This window comes from Orcinus orca, chromosome 2 (assembly GCF_937001465.1).
Source record: "Orcinus orca chromosome 2, mOrcOrc1.1, whole genome shotgun sequence".
Taxonomy (NCBI): domain Eukaryota; kingdom Metazoa; phylum Chordata; class Mammalia; order Artiodactyla; family Delphinidae; genus Orcinus; species Orcinus orca.
The window spans coordinates 190859280-190876861 of record NC_064560.1 but is presented as its reverse complement, the minus strand read 5'-3'; the positions used below and the strand labels follow the sequence as shown (position 1 = coordinate 190876861).

Genomic DNA, 17582 nt, shown 5'->3' with positions numbered 1-17582 from the left:
TCCCTGAGAGTAAAGTCCCTTAATGTTTAGCTCAGTGTGTAAAGCACCTGGCATTATGTCTCTAAGAACACACCACCAAGAGCTATCCAATACATGCTTTAAATGGAGAGAAGGAGGAAGGTGGAAATTTAATGATGCACTATGCTGAATCCAAAAGGGCTAGATTCAATCATGACTTCAGGATCATGATTCATTGATACACTTATTTTATGATACATGTAACTAGCACTGAAGTCAAACTGACTCAAGTCATCCTATCTCAAATTATATCCAACTTGGAATTCTAACTATAATTCACTTTTTTCAGATGACTCATGCAAATTAGGAGGAGAAGATACACTTTCATGATTTTAGTATATGGACTTAAAAATGGGCATTTTTTCATGTTATAAAACAGATTTTTTGTGATAAAAGAAGAACAGTTAGATTCAGAACGAGGCGTTCTTCTTTGCTGCCAAAAGGGCAAATAACTGTTACTTGAAAATGCTTTCTTAGAATTTCTGTAATCTCTATTATAACTGAATTTGAATTATTCTAAGGCAGTGTGGTATACTAAAAAACACCATGGGCTTGAAAAATCAAACAGACCTAGCATCAATTCCTGTCTCTATCACTTAATAGCCGTACGACTTTAGGCAAGTCACTTAGCCTCTCTGAACCTGTTTCTTAGTCTATTAAAACTGGGTCAATAATATCTGCCATGCAGTGCTGATGCGAGGATTTAATAAGATAGCAGTGTGTTAAGAGAGCAACCACTTAGCACAGTGCCTGGAACGTGGTGTCAAATAATTGGTAGCAATTATGACTATTATGTCTGTAAATGCCTGGAGAACAAGAGGTGTCTTATTTATTCACCTGTGATCACCAGTACCAAGCACAGTGCCTGGCACTCAGCAGACACTTAATAAATAGTTGCTGAATGAATGAAAGCATGAATAAATGAATGATGAAGATGACGACGTTGTTCCATACTACCAGTCCAGCATTTAAGTTAAGATCTTTATCTGGTTTTCAGGATCATCTTTATTTCAAAAGACTGTCAAAGGAAAATGCACTAGCCCTTGAGGCAGTGGCCACATGGAACACAAAATACACCAGCACAGATGACAAGGGTTTGCAGAAGTTGCACCACTGTTTGTATCTCTGATTCCTACTGAGAATTTCCCATGCTAAAGTCTTTTAATTGACTCCACTGAGCCAGGTGGACACCCTTATTTTCACCTCAGTGGAACTCAAGCTCCTCATGGGCAAAATACAGGACCCAACAAACAAGGTAGTTTCAAAATACTGAATAGTTGCCTCCAGTAGATCCAGTAATACTTCATGCCATTTTAATTTTCCGATCCAAAAGCGCTATATTCAATAATAACTTTGGGATCATGATATATCTGATATATTTATTTGATGATAACTTAGATAAAAATTTTGTCAATGATGGAGGTGATTCAAATTAAACAAAGGTGTTTCATGTAAAATTCTGTCACAGACAATGTTTTTCACTTGTCCCAAAACCAGTTCCATGTTTTATGTTTAGGCTAGTCATACATAATACTTATTTTATTGAATTATCCAGTGATTATACCTTAACAAATTAGGATTCTTGGCCTATCAGTAGCTGTACTGATCTATGAAACACTTGAGATGCTGACAAAAGTGGGCCTATGTCTCAGGGTCTCTGAGAACATACAACACAGTGTTACCTAGGAAGCTAACACAACGTTAAAAAAAAGAAGAAAAAAACAATACCAAGAGTGTGAAACCTGAAAACTATGCAGCAGATAATGTTCCAAATCAATGTACAGGTGAAATGATCACCAAAGGAAATCTTACTTGATATTGAAGAATGGCTACTTGTTTCTGGCACACCTGCTTCTAATGTAGGGGCAGATGAGGATTCTCGTGGCATTTCCAAAGTTGAAAGTCCTTTAGTAGCAGGATCTACAAACAGAAATATTATTTAAAACTCAGGACATTGATTAAAAGCAAGTTCAAGAACCTTTTTCATATATTTTCCCCTCTTGCCCAATTCTCCTATTCAAATCATTATATACTTTCTGGCCCTACTAACTACTTTAATGGAATCACATACACACTGGTTTCAAAGTTCCGTGGGAGTTGTATCCACATTATATTCTGCATGTGTTGCCGTGCCTCTCAGAAATTAACGACAGCACAATTACAAAGCTAGAGCTCAGCGCGCTCATATCACATATCTCTGCACCTTTCCGGAACTGAATTTCTTTTCATACAAAACCCAAAGACACCTACAGTTGATCCACCTATATCATTCCACCACTCCACCTTTGTCTGGCAATTTCCTACTCATCACTTACATCTCAATTTATATAGACAATTCCTCCTCCAGAAAAGCATCCAGGACCCCCACCCCCAGATTCAAACAAAAAACTGAATCATGTGACCCTCTTATGCAATCCCAGAACACCCTGTCCTAACCTGTACCAAAATGAACACGCCATAATGTAACTGTCTGTTTACCGGTCTACAACCTTTGCTAAATCATAAGTAATTTCAGAGCAGGGACTGTATCTAACTTGGAATAATTACTTACCAATTACTCAGGTTTTCGATTTTATTAGTTGAGCAAGAAAGACGTATCATTTGCTTCTGCTGTTGACAAATGCATCTAAGGTAAAATATTTTCTGCATATAATATTGTCTTTTTCATCTATGAATAATGGGAAACAAGCTGTCCCACATTATTCTAGGTAAAGATTATCCTTTAAAGCTTTTTGAAAGGTTTAGTGGTTTATCATGGCAAACCCCTAAAACTTTTTTATAAACTTCCTTGACATCTTAAGCAACACTCACTGTATATTGAGCTCAATGAGCAGCCTGGAATTACCACTGTGGGCTTCCATGATTATAACATGTCCACCCTAAACGGCTTCAAGTTCTTAAGCTTCATGACATCTGTCTCCTCCTTTTCAGGTTATCAATTGTTTTTCTTGCCACAGAGCAAGTCACCATACATTCACACATACATAAAATATAAGTATGCAGATGCTATTCTACTATTGGGTGATCATTAAACTTATTAAACTGTCAGAAATAAAAGTAAAATAGATCCTAGGTGAGGGCTGAGGAGAAAAGCTTTTAAGCACTGATTTTGGAACATCTATTTTTGGTTCTCAGAGGTCTTTCTGAATAGATACATTTGCCAGATAAATACTTTCTTGGTAACAAAAGAAGTATAACTGTTACAATGTTTCCCAAACTCTCCAAATACAGCATAAAAATAACTACCCATTAAAAATTCCTTAGTGATTAAGCTATTGCTTTTCTCTTAGGTATTCTCCACAAACCACAAGTTTAAAACATGCATAATTACCTCTTACCCTTATCTGCTTCTGGTTTACATTTGCTGCTACTCTGGCATAAAATCCCACCGATAATGTAGAACAAGAAAGCTTAAAGGCAAGAATTCTTTAACAGATTATTGAGACTTTTAGGGTCTTGATACGCTTATTAAAATCCTTGGTATCTTTAATTTTAAAGAAACGTCATAACTGTAAGATACTTATTAATAATCATTAGTGTACCAAGATTCTTTAAGCCAGGCAATTTTTGCTCAGTCCTAAATCATTTTATGAAGCCTTCCATTTGTATATAGTTTAAGACAACAAGTATTTGAATAGAGCTATACACTTAGCTTAAAATTCTTCTATTCAATTTTTTATACTGATGTGAAGAAAATGTCATGTTATTGATTCATTCATTCATCAAATATTTGCCACCACTCTACTAGGTACTTGGGATACAATCAAAGAACAAACCAGAGAAAATTTCTTGCCTTTGAGAGAACAGTGGGGACAGACAGACAATAATTAACATACATAAAAGTAAATAAATTATTATATATTAGAAGAATAATTTTTTATAGAAGAGAAACAGAGAAGAGAAAGTGATTCTAAGATGCCGGGCAGGGGTGGAAAGGTGGGGTGTGGTCCAGGCCTCATGGGGAACCTGATGTTTGAACAGAGAATTAAAAGAAATGAGAGAGGGAGCCAGGCAGGTATCTGGAGAAGACAGTTTCAGGCTGAGGGACCAGCCGGTGCAAAGGCCCCAGGGTAAGAAAACGTAAGGAGTGTTCAAAAAATGGCAGGAGGCCACTGTGGCTGAAGAGAAGAAATGTGGAGAGAACCAAGCAAAATGAAGTCAGAGAACTAATGAGAATCAGGACTACATAAAGCATTTTAGGAATTTAAAGGACTTGACTTTTTACTACGAAAGAAATGGGAGCCAATGGAGGGTTTTAAGCGGAGTAATGGTATAATCTTGTGTTTTAAAGGATCATGGTGGCTGCTGCGTTGGGCAGATACGAAGGCAATACGGTAAAAGGCAGGAGCCCAGTTAGGAAGGAGGCTATGGCAGTTGATCCGCATGAGAGATGTTAATGGCTCAGACCAGGGTGGAAGCAGGGCAGATGGTGAGAAGGAGTAGATTCTGAAGGTAGATTAAGGTGGCCAGATAAAAGAGGACACCCAGTTAAAATTTAATTTGGGATAAACAACAGAAAATTGTTTAGTATGAGTATGTCCCATGCAGTTTTTGGCAGATGAGGCCCCAATTCTTCACTCCTCTCCGAATCAATGACCGTTGCCATGTAACGTAAAAGTTCCTCCCACTAAAGAGGCAGAGTGTATTTCCCCTCTTGACTTTGGCTCCAGCCAGGTGATTTGCTTTGGCTCGTGGAATGTTTGCAGGCATAACATGACCAACGGCTTGCCAAGCTCCTGTGCAACAGGGCTTGCTCTCCTGTGCCTCTTCCATCACCCTAAGAAAAATATTTCCAGGCTTCATGGGTCCCAGGAGGCTGGCCACCCAGTCCAGCCTAGATTAGCTGATCTGCAGATAGCCAACAGCCCTTGAATTGAATAAATGCTTATTGTTATATGTTGCTGATATCTGTATGTTTATTTGTTACACAGCATTATTCCAGCAGTAGGTACCTAATAGAGTTGTCTCAGTATACAGACAGTATGTAAAACTACAAGAGTAGATGAGATCACCAACACGCTGAGTGTAGATAGACCTGAGAAAAGGACCAAGGACAAAGACCCTGGGGCACTCCCTCATTAGGGAGTTAAGGAGGAACCGAAAAAAGAGATTGAGAAGGAGTGACCACTGAATATGCAGAAAACCAAGAGAATGTGTATCCCAGAAGCCAAGTGACGTGGGGGTGATCAGCTCTGTGAACTATTGAGTCAGAAGATAATATCTAAGAGCTGACCATTGGATTTAGCAGTGGAGGCCACTGGTGACCTTGACAAGTGAAGTTTGGGTGAACTCTGGAAGCCTCATAGGAATGATGCGTACTTTTTAGAAAGAATAGTATGGGAGAAAATTGGGAATAGTGATAGTACAGATAACTCCTTAAAAAGTTTTGCTAAAACCTAGAGGGTATTATGCTAAGTAAAGTAAGCCAGACAGAGAAAAACAAATACTCTATGATTTCCCCTATATGTGGATTCTTAAAAACAAAACAAGTGAACAAGCAAAAGAGAAACAGATTCATAGATACAGAGAACAAACTGGTGGCTGCCAGAGAGGAGGGGGATGGAGGGATGGACAAAATAGGTGAAGAGGATTAAGAGGCACAAACTTCCAGTTATATAAAATGAGTCATGGGGATGTAACACACAGAATAGGGAATATAGTCAACAATACTGTAGTAGCTTTAAATGGTGATAGATGGTAACTAGACTTATCATGGTGATTATTTTGTAATGCATATAAACATTGAATTGCTATGTTGTACACCTAAAATTAATATAATATTCTATGTCAATTATACTTCAATAAAAAGGGGGGGACTTTTTGCTAAAACGGAAGAAGCAAATGGGATAATAATGGGGAGAATTAGGATCAAGAGCTTTTTTAAAAAGAGGGAAATAAGATGACGTTTGTATATTCAAGTCAAAGATACCTTAGAAAAAACTAAGGGAGGAGCAAGAGGGGAGATTTCTGGGCGTACATCCTTGAGTAAGAGAGATGGAATCATGTCCACATGTGGAAAGGCTGACTTCAGACAAAAACACAGTTCACTTGCAGCCCCAGCTAGGAAGGCCAGGTGTATGGGTGCAGTTGATGGAAGGGAGGCAGAGGAAGGGGTAGGAGGATGTGGAAATCTCTTCAGATTATGTCAAATAGGAAGAGATACTGAAAGTCTGGAAAGAAAAGTAGCTATGAAATAATCAGGAGAATGGAAACGTGAATGGACCAGGGAAATATGGTGTGATGCCAGGTAGCTTTAAGGACCCAGCTGAGGTTCATGGTCATGAATTTAAAATAAGACCAGTCAATATTGTTATGCGTTTTTTTCTCCAGCCACACTCATCTGATAGGTACAGGTGTTGGTAGACGGAAAGGCAGATTTGATGAGGGCTGTGTTTAGCCAAGCAAGTCTGAAAAAGCAGAGGTCAGGGATGATGTAGGCAAGAAGGGATTGTAATGATTGACTTGAGAAGGGAAGACATGAAGAAGGGGAGGAACAGTGCAAGGCAATAGGATCAATACAGTGCTGTCGAGAGAGAGAGGAAATGGTAATCAGAGAATGGGAGACATTGGACTGACACCATGGACAGGCTGCAGTTATTGATAATAACAAGTTCTGTGATATGACCATAGGAATAAGTAACTGAGTGAGGGTGGAAGATGAAAAAAAAAGTCTCTGGAGAAGACGAATTCGAGGAACTGAGAAGCCAGAGTGTCAGAAAACACTGTACTAAGACACTGTACTATGTGTATTAATACTGAAATCAACAAGAATTAAGACAGGAATAGTTTAGGAAAGAGTAAAAAGAGCCAGGAATTAAAATTGTCAATAAATGAGAAAGTCAGGGTAAGTAATGTGAGATTCAGAGCTGGGTGTTTTTAAAGACAAGGTGGGAATGGTCTGAAGGCGGAAATGATGAGCAAGGAAGATGCCTACACCCCGGCCCTAGTCCAAGGACACGCTTCCTCAGGGAAGAGCTGGGTTTCCATTAGACTAAGAAGGGAAAGGAAACAGAGCACATGAAGGACCATGAATTTCTGATGGAGGAAAAGTTTCAGGAATTGCGATAAGGTGGGAGAAAGGATCTGGACAGGAGATGTGCAAGGCCTTATGGAAATTAGAGTGAGAGAGATGAAGGGTGATCTGGAGCTTCTTGCAGGGACTGACATGAACAGAAGGAAAGTACACAATGCCATTAGACTTGGCAGACTCGAGGCAATTAGCAATGTCAAGGCTGTGAGTCCAGGCCTCCCCTGACTATGACTGAAAGAGGCAAGAAGGTCTGGGGAAGCCTGAGTCTTACTCTGAGCACATGGCCCTCCTTCCAACACCCAGCAAGGAAGGGTAGCTCTGCATGTCTGTGGCAGGTGGGACACTACGCAGATATAAAATGATTATGACAGTATAACCTATATTATAAAAATTTTAAATACGTATCATCTTAATTGTCAGATACTTTCCTTCTTGCTCTGGTAACAAATATATTAATATAATACCAATCTCTTCCCTGGTAGCCTGGGGAACAACCTGACATAAGGATGAATAAAGAAGGCAACACACACACACAAACATACATACCACAACCTATATACAGCCTATATATCATATACACCCACCCTATTGACCTCATATAGTTTCTTATATACCCACCCTACAGACCTTATATGGTTTCTTATATACCCACCTATAGACCTCTATAGTTTCTAGGTCAGTGCTTTGCTCCATCTATATGCAACAATTTTCTTGGCTCCAAATAATAAAAGGGTGTCCCAGTTTCCCTAGAAACCTTCTTACACTTTCTTGTTATTATGAGAATCTTTTTCTTCCCCCTGCCTGGCTGGAGCATGGCCTTTTCCAAATACATTAATGTTCATTTGACAAGTTTTTACAGAGCCCCTTGAAGGTACACAGCTCTGTCCTATGAAGTAGAGAACAATTGGAAAGCTCAGGAAATGCCCGGGGCAAATAAAAGGGCTGAGCCTGTTCTCTGAGGAGTTGCTTTTGTTATGGAGGCGGGGAGAAGTGCTGTGTGACCTGGGGCAGGGCACGTCCCCTCCTCCGAGTGTCAGTGTCCTCTTATAGGAAATGAGGGATTATACTAGAGGTCCCCAAGATTTTTGCCAGTGCTCAATGTTCTGTAGTCTACGGATCTACTAAAATAATCATCCCTGGCCAATCTCATTTTTTCTAGAGATTCACATTCTTTTTTGTTTTTTTTTTTAAATATGGGCTGAGAAATGACGCAACATTCTGATCAGTATTATGGTAACAGAGAAGAGAACTGTGTTTTAGGATGAGGTGGACTACCAGCTTGTCACTTTTTCAAGTTAATCTTTCTTGGAAACAGTGCCTCCAAGGAAACACAAGAAACAGCATTTGAGGCAGGAAGTGCTCGTACTATAACAACTTCACCATCAACTCGTGACCATGGATTAGAGTCTAGGTTGTAACTGGGCTCTTTTTGGTTCCTGAGGGCACACAATGTATGCCAGACTGCTGATACTTGCTTAGAATATGTAACCAGTATAGACCCTAAATGACTATACAGTCAATTCTTAATCATTCCAAGCACTCTCTGCTTTATTTTAGCCCTTCATGATATTTTAACTGTATCATAATTCACTAAAGTATAGCAGGAAAAAAAAGAAAGCAGTAAGAGTTCAATTAATGACTTTTGCTGTTTGAGGAAAACGAAAATGATACTTGGAATGTCTTGATATGAATTAATCATGGCCTCTTGTTGTCAAGGATGATCAAGAATTGAGTGCAGAGTTTAGAAACAACCAATACAGAAAACTTTATGGAGCCAATAGAACCACATCTGAATCCAACACACTCCAGTAAGCAGGAAGGGTTCAGAGTGATAATGAAGCAATTATAATGTCATTCCTTGCCATTTTAAAATTGAGAGTTTGATGCGTATCAGTGCCAAGACCCTAACAAGTAAAATGCAGAAACGTGAACGTAAGGCTGGGAGGAAGAAGAGAGACGCGCTCACCTGGATCTTTCTGATCTCCCAATTTGTCTAGAATGTTGAAGGAAATGTCAAGGTACTCTCTCTGGATGGCACTGACCGCAATCTTCCTCTGTTTCCTCTGCCTGGGGACAATCTGAATCTTAAATTCAGATTCCTCAGCTCCCTCCTCTTCTGCCTTCCTTTCAGGGTTCTGTTCTGCGTCTGATTCAGCACTGGCGTCTGGCTTCTCACTTTCCATTGGATTCTCCGAATCTTCAGGGACTTTGAGGAGGACGGTTTTTGCCCCTGAACTTGGCATCAGCCCACCGGGCTTCGCTTCCTCAGTGCTGGGCTCAGGGTTATCGTCCAGTGACATCTCAGGGAGAGCAAGCGTCTTCTGAAGGAGGTCTCGTTTTTGCTTAAGCGTGAGCGGGCTGCCACAGGAAAACCCTTGCAGCTCCTCAGGCTTTGATAATTCTTCGGAGTCCGTGGGGTCTTCCAGAGCTATGAGAGGGGGGTCCCTGTCACCCGCCGACTGGTTATTTCCTGAGTCCTTAGGAGAAAAGTCTTTGGAACAGTCTTCCACGCTTACTCGCACGAGGGGCGTCGTACTGAGGCTGAGGACAGAGGGGCGGTTGCGGATGGAGGGAGAGGAAGCAGCATCCTTACCAGAGGTACCATCGTCCCCTTGGTCCATGGTCTCCTCTTCATCACTCTCTACTATTCGGAGAGGGGGAAGAGGTTCAAACACAAGGGAGTCGCTGTCCGATGTTGAGAGCGTAGAGTGTTTTTCAGGCCCAGATGTTGAATCTGAGGACAAGTCTATCAGATCTAAATCCTCTTTGGGAGCAGGCTTGAGTGGGGAATCCACTTTCACCTCAAATGTCTCCATGCAGTTTAACCTAACTTCTGGTATTACAGGCCTCCGAGCTTCTTGAAAACCTTCCAGAGCTGGGTTCTCGGGGATTTCGGCATTGTCAGACCTCGTAGCAGAGTTCTGTCTAGACCGTCCATGGTCATGCTGTCTTTGCACGAAATAAGCAGCTTGGGCTGGAGGCTTGTCTATGTCACACCGGTCTATGCAGGACTTCCTACGGTGCTCATCTAGTGTGAACAAGAGGGAGTCTGCATTCCCTATATCAAGAGACTTTTGTTTTAAAGAGCGCAGCTTCTTTTTCTGAATGCTTTCTTCTCTCACACAGTGTAGAATGTTGTCTTGTAATGCACCCGTTTCTCTATATTCAGCCAGTTCTATTTCACCTGATTAAAACAGAAAAAGCTAGTACTATTTTACTTGGAGATTTCACCTTTCTCTTCCCCTCAAACTTGGGCATATAATTGGCATCAACCATAATCATAATCCCAGCTCTACTGGAAGGTAAAACTGACTTCCCGGCCACATTTTCATAAGGTTCATTCTAATTTCAAAACCCAGAAAACTCTGGAATGAGAGAACCCCAAAAGGCAGTTTAAGATCTTATTTCTGAAATCAGGCTTCGGGATAATTCCTCAGCTCTGTTCATTCGTGCACAGGAGAGGGGATCGCGTTTGGCTGAGGCGGATCTAGGAAACTTTATTCAAATTGTGTGGAAGAGAAGCAAACATTTTGCAACAAATCAAATCAAGCAATGGCCCTCTAAGACGATCATGACGTTAATGATGTATCTGTCAGTTCACGTATATATATAAGTGCATATATATATATACTGGTTGTGCATACATATATATCAAATCAACGGTATTAAAAATGTGTAGTAACATAATAAAATTGAGATTTCACCCCCAAAAAATGGTAGAGTACAACATTTCTGCATAAAACTACTAAGAGGAAAAAATTCATACTTCTCTGAACATTCATCTCAACCGGCTGATATTTCACCATTTTGCTGCCGCCTATCCTTTTCAATCTTGCAAAAAAAGTTTGAGACTCTTTATTGCAGGGTCCAGTAGGTGTATCATGAATATCAGATTCATCAAAAACACTATCTTCTTCTAATTGGGGAGAGAAAGTCAAAATTACACTTAAGAGGTTATTCTCTCTTAGGCTGTATCTACACAAGCATTTCATTGAAAGCATTACGGAACACAGCCTGGGGTGGTTCTAAACCAGCCCAAGTCTAGCCTGGCTTGGCATTTCATTCAGGTGTCAAATTATTCATGCGTTGAACAGAGCAACTGTTACAAGTTTGCCCCTCATACTTCATGTCACAGTGGGCAGCATTTTCAAGACAGGCATCTCGATATTCCAATGGGACCCTCATGGGAAAACTTTTCCAATGTACTTAAAACCAGATAACCAATACACGTCAGGAATCTGGGACACTCCTTAAATGTGCCTGCTTTGGGTGAATTTTCAGGCTGATTTGGCAAAAGAAAATTAAACAAAATGAGTGGATCTTGCCCCTTCCAAAAATATATGCCTTCCTGGGATTTGAGAACTGGCATAGACACAGCCTAACAGTACATGCACCTTAAACTTTGTGAATGCAAAATACTGTACTCTACATTTGGCAATGAAACACACAACACACAGAAAAAGCTTAGAAAAGCCACCGGTCATCTCAAACGCTCCACAAATGATTATGGACTGATAAACAAAGGAAAAAGAAAACAGAAAATAACATTTCCCCATATTAAAGTAAGAGTTTGCCACAGGTAGCTATTATGAATCCCAGAAAGAATCTTTGACTCTTATGGTCCTGAGGCCTCATAAACAAACTGGTCACTTAGAGTCCTATCAAGCTTGTTTCTATGTTCTCTTCTATCCACATTTGGCTACTTTTAAATCAAAGAGAAACCCAAAAACACAGTAATGAGGAAAAGGTTGCTATTTTGCAACCCATGAAGTCCACTGAATAAATTTTCTTCTTGCATCCTTTAGAAAGGCCAAAGCCATGTACAAAGCAGCAAGAGAAAAGGCTACAAAAGTGCATTTAATACCACAGTAAATGGAATTAGCCTACTCTTCAAGTTGAACATCACTGAAATCATAGTATTTGGCCTATATTTATATCTACCTATCTGACAAAATGAGCCTCAGGTGTGATTATGATTATTTAAGACTTCTTGAGTATAAGGGGAGTACCAGCATAGGGTTAAGTTTTAAGGACCGATTCTGTCTTAAAACACAAGATTCTATAAGTTAATGAAATTTGAAGCAGTAGATGTTAGACAAAGTAATCATAATAATCTTTTTGGTCAAATAAAAAAATAAGCGTTAATGATCAAAATGGATACAAAACTCCCAGTGAACTTCTGCGATGATGAGGAAGCCTATCAACACCATCTGTTTAATTTATTTCCTTTTTAAAAATACTCTCCTTTGAAAAATACAGTTTTTTGAAAAAATCATTGTGTAACTTCCCTTACATAACTTGGAAATAATTCTCAAAATGTACTGAATGAGAGAGATGGAAAGACTTCAAGATGGCTCCTCCCATCCAGAAAGGTTCATCTGGGATTGGCCCAAACACTGAGCCCACATTGACGACATCTATAGTTCAACTGAATCTGTCTAATTTCCCAGAAACTAGGGCCTAAGATATTCTTCAGGAAGGATCTGAATGGTACCAGAACTTAATGAACTTAGTTCTGACAGCTCTATCTCTGGCCAACCTAGGCTCTTGGACCTTTTGGCAATAAATGAACAGTGGAACACTGGCTCCAATCCCTCCTATCCAGGCATTTCCAGAGCAGTCCCACCAAAAAGGAATCTATTAACACCACAAAGGGCCACGGGGCACTTGGCTTTCTCCCAGGACTGGATTGATGATGTCACCTTTTACGAGTCTAGTCACCCTGCGGCATGCACTAAAGACACACACCTTGGCTCTTCAGCTCTCACCTGAAAACATCCAGGCTGGAAGTTTATCTAAAGTTTCATTCTACTGCCTCCTTTGCCAAAAAGCTATCAATATAAAGAGCATTGATACTGGAAATAATTTAAACCTATGCAGCAAAAATGTTTCATTTCAGTTGCCTTAAATTAATTCTTATTGAATAAGGAGGCGAGGAAAAAACACTTCAGCAAATTTAGGCTCCATTCAAATCTATGAGCACAAGGTCAGGAGCAAACTAGAGATGGACAAGATTATGGCTCCACTGAGTGCCAACCAAGATTTACTTCATAGTCCAAAGCAAGATGTTTCCAACATATAGGAAATGGTTTACAAAGCCTCCTTAACTAAACAGCAGACAATTTTTTTTACAAAACACGATTTCTTATGAAGGGGGCTTTAGAAGCATATCAATTATTTCTCTTGAGTGTTCATTTTAAATAATGAAAGCAGCAACATTCATGGGAAAGTTGGAAAACTAATGAAGCAGTAGGTCATTTTTTGACTCCAGAATGATATCTGGGGGGGCTCCTCCATCATCTAAGAAAAACATTGTCCAGAAATGTATTACGTATGCAAGCTAAGTTTGAGATAGAATTGAGATATGTAAAGTACCTTTTTCTTTTTCGCTGTATCTGCTTATGTTACTGTTGTCACTGTACAAAGGTCCTGCCGTGGCATGGGGCTTGCAGCTATGATATTGTGCATTGAGTGTATTGACTGTTATGTGAATCAGATGCAGCAGGACCTTGCTGATATCACAGTCTCGGTATGGATACTGCTCAATGAAATGGAGGGAGAAAAATATAAATGGTTATTTTGAAGGGTAAATTTTTCCACTTGATCTTGCTAGATACTTTTCTCAGTCTCTTCTGGGTATAATAAAAAGAAAAATATAGAAAAGCAGAAACATAAATTCTTATCATGGCCTTATTTTGACAAGGGACTGTATTCCCTTCGTCTTGCACCAAATCATGGATGGCAATGCATGCCATTTTGTAGTTATAATTCCTTTCAAGAAAATTACCTGGCAGAATCATTTGGTGTATGAATACGATTTTAAATAGTTTTCTTGTTTTCTGACATAATAATCAATATATAGATAAGATATGAGTTTCTGAGCATAAAGAGAGATTATTGATCAATATTCATCAGATTTCGCTTTAAGCATTTTGGAGTATACACTGGCATGGTCTACATTTCTATTTTCATTCCAATGGCTCTTTACTTCTTGACACTAATTGTGTATCATGCATCTTCCTCTGAAGGTCAAATTACTATCCTACAGAGATCTCTTAAATGTTCTCTCTAAGAGAATCATTCCACCCAAAAAATGAGTGACTACAGCAACTCACCTTGTAAAGGATGACAAGCAAGGCCTTCAACCACATCTGCCGGATGTGAGGTTTTAGGGACCAGAGAGAACAACGAGGTGGCTGTTGGAAATAATGCCGTAGTTGAGGACAAGAGCAGTATTTGAGCACCTGAACCACCAAGGGGAGAAGGTGTTTTCCCAAATTAATGTTATAGTCCATAACCTGAAATAGGAAAAAACGTAATAACTGAAGGAAAACTATAAAGAGCATTTATAAGCCAAAAGGAAAACTTTGAACCATCAAAACACGGGAGAAATATTTTACAGGTATCTCACAAAATAGTAATAGTAACGGCCAGTACATATAGAGGGGGAAAAATCCTAGCTCACAAGAAATTTAATAACTTGTAACTTAAATAGTTTTAATCTACTTACCTATTTAATTTATCTACTTAATTATCTGTTGAAAATAAATTTTATCTTTTAAAATGTCCTATTAAACTATTAACTAGAATTAAACTAGAATCAATGAAAACACATAGTATTGGTAATTATGTAGGGAAATGGGCATTCTCAGACACCACTAGCAAGAGTATTTCTCAACGTTTCAGGAGAGCAATTTAGAAACATGTACTCAGAAGTAGGAAAAAGCACATAGCCTCTAATACAGCAATTAAATATATCCTAAGGAAATAATCCGACAGGCATTCCCAGATGTATGCATAAAGATATCCAGCATTATAGCCACCGCAAATTGAAAACAACCTCCATATTCAACAATATGGAATTAAATAAAAGATTGTTTATATGACAACAGAATACTGTGTAGCCATTAAATGGAACATGGTACAAATTTATTTACGTAATATGAACTTCATAATAAATTTTAGGTTTAAAAGATACATATATGTATATATATACATATTCATACACACATCAGGCACATATATATATCAGTATGTATAAATGATCCCATTATTATAAAAAAATATGTGCACATATACATATACACACATATGTATGTATGCATGTATATATGAATGTATGTAAATCTGGAGGCAGTGACATACACCAAAATGTTAGTAAGTTATATTTGTCATGGGTTTCCTGGAGATTTGCATTTTAAATTTTTTCTTATATATCTAAAATAAATATGCATAATGTGAATATAGAAAGAGAGAAGTGAGGGAGGAAGGGAGGTAAAGTTTGGTATCTGAAATGATGTATTCTCTCTCCATCATAGACAGCTGAGTATTAGTGAAGATCCATCTAGTTATCAACACCAGCAAGAGACGTACATATTGCTCCCCCTGTGCTTCTCTGTGTTCATTATACTAACGATCTATTTGAGCTAAATAATAACAGCTACCGTCACTGAGTCCCTACCATGAGATAGGCACTGATTAAGGCGTTTGCAATATGTTGTCTCTAATCTTTCCCCCCAAAATCTATTACCAGTGAGCAAAGAAGCAAGGATGCTTAACAGTTAATAACAGTGGCAGAGCTGAAATTCATATCCATTTCTCTCTAGCCCCAAGTTCTACACCCTTTGCAGATTGGGACAGCCATTTCGGACAGTGAGATTTGTAACATTGGTCAAATTAGGCATATATATACCCAATGATCTGTTACGTCTGCTCCTGGACCCATATCCCAAAGGAATTCTTACACTGGTGAATAAGGTGCACGTACAGAATGTTCATTACTGATCTGTATAGGGTGGTGAGGAGTTGGGAGCAATGTAAGTATCCATCACTGGGGGACTGGATAGTTAAATCATGGAAAATGTATACCATGATGTATAATACAGCAGTTAGAAGTAGCAGAGAAACATGAAAAAAGCCAGTGATAAGGTGACATGAAGTAAGTTGGGTGATTAACTCAACTCTCCACTTGAAGCCAAGAAAGGAAAATGTTTTTTTAAAAAAAACCTACAAACAAAACTTCCACACTTCTTTATTGTTTAATGGGTAGAGTTTCAGTTTAGGATGATGAAAAAGTTCTAGAGATGGACAGTGGTGATGGTTACCTAACAATGTGAATATACTTACTGCCGCTGAAGTGTACTCTTAAAAATGATTAAAATGACAATGGAATATTACTCAGCCATAAAAAGAAACGAAATTGAGTTATCTGTAGTGAGGTGGATGGACCTAGAGTCTGTCATACAGAGTGAAGTAAGTCAGAAAGAGAAAAACAAATACCATATGTTAACACATATATATGGAATCGAAAAAAAAAAAAAGGTTAGGTTATGAAGAACCTAGGGGCAGGATGGGAATAAAGATGCAGACCTACTAGAGAATGGACTTGAGGACACGGGGAGGGGGAAGGGTAAGCTGGGACAAAGTGAGAGAGTGGCATGGACTTATATATACTACCAAATGTAAAATAGCTAGCTAGTGGGCAGCAGCTGCATAGCACAGGGAGATCAGCTCAGTGCTTTGTGACCACCTAGAGGGGTGGGATAGGGAGGGTGGGAGGGAGGGAGATGCAAGAGGGAAGAGATATGGGGACATATGTATATGTATAGCTGATTCACTTTGTTATAAAGCAGAAACCAACACACCATTGTAAAGCAATTATACTCCAATAAAGATGTTAAAAAAAAAGATTAAAATGCTAAGTTTTCTGTATGTTTTACCCCCCCAAAATCCCCAACTCCCTTTATGATATCAGGCGGTTGATGTCCTCCACGTACCCCTGCCTAATAAAGTAACTTGTGCAAAACTTTACACTTAACCAATGTCAGCTAAATGGAATTTAATGACTTGTTTGTACTAAAAGCCTAACGGCATGACTCCTGAAAGCTTACACTTACTTGGGCAATTCCTGCAATAAACGCATTAAAACAAGTTGACAGGCGCATTTTTTGAGGTGCAATCATGAAGCAACCTTCCTGCTGGTCGTAGCCAAGTAAGACATACAGGTGCCGCTTGACCGTGTTGAAGGCCTTGGCGCTGCTGATGTCTGACTCGGCGCTGCTCTCATCCTTGGCCATGAACTTCATGAGCACGGTAATCAGCTGGTGCACTGTCTGGTGGTCGATCCCAGCATCTTCAGGGAGCAGGTCCTTGATGGTGTTGTCATTCTCAGGGGATTGTTGGCCTGTCAGTACAAGAAAGGCCATCGGTGGGTGGTTCCCCCACAGGTAAGTTTACACTAAAAACTCACTGATCAATGAAGCACCATAGCACCCTGTTTCATTCTTTATATCGATAAAGCCTCTAAATATTTAAAGGTCTGCTCTAGACAAACTTAAAGGCACAATATGGCCTACTGAGCAAAGCACTGGTCCCAGGGTGGAAATTACAACGACCAAGTAATTTGGGAAGAATAAGGGAATGCAAAAAAAAAAGGAGACACTATAAAGCAAAGTTATCTTCAAACAGCAAGACAAATACCTACACAAACTTTGCATTTAGCAAATTTTTGAATATCTTGGCAAAGTTTTATCCT

The 17582-nt window shown here is 39.3% G+C and overlaps 1 protein-coding gene across 9 annotated transcripts in view; it reads right to left on the bottom strand.

Moving 5' to 3' along the window:
• Positions 1 to 17582, bottom strand: part of UNC79 (unc-79 homolog, NALCN channel complex subunit) — a 249702-nt gene that overhangs the window by 65683 nt on the left and 166437 nt on the right. For 6 of the 9 annotated variants that reach the window (XM_049706558.1, XM_049706559.1, XM_049706557.1 and 3 more), the window contains 6 exons: positions 16945 to 17231; positions 14164 to 14346; positions 13424 to 13586; positions 10815 to 10964; positions 9015 to 10232; positions 1831 to 1938 (listed from right to left, as the gene is read on the bottom strand). In XM_049706558.1, the coding sequence (XP_049562515.1) occupies positions 1831 to 1938; positions 9015 to 10232; positions 10815 to 10964; positions 13424 to 13586; positions 14164 to 14346; positions 16945 to 17231 (2109 nt within the window). The remainder of the gene's footprint in view (positions 1 to 1830; positions 1939 to 9014; positions 10233 to 10814; positions 10965 to 13423; positions 13587 to 14163; positions 14347 to 16944; positions 17232 to 17582) is intronic. The other 3 variants (XM_049706562.1, XM_049706563.1, XM_049706565.1) reach the window with 1 other exon arrangement.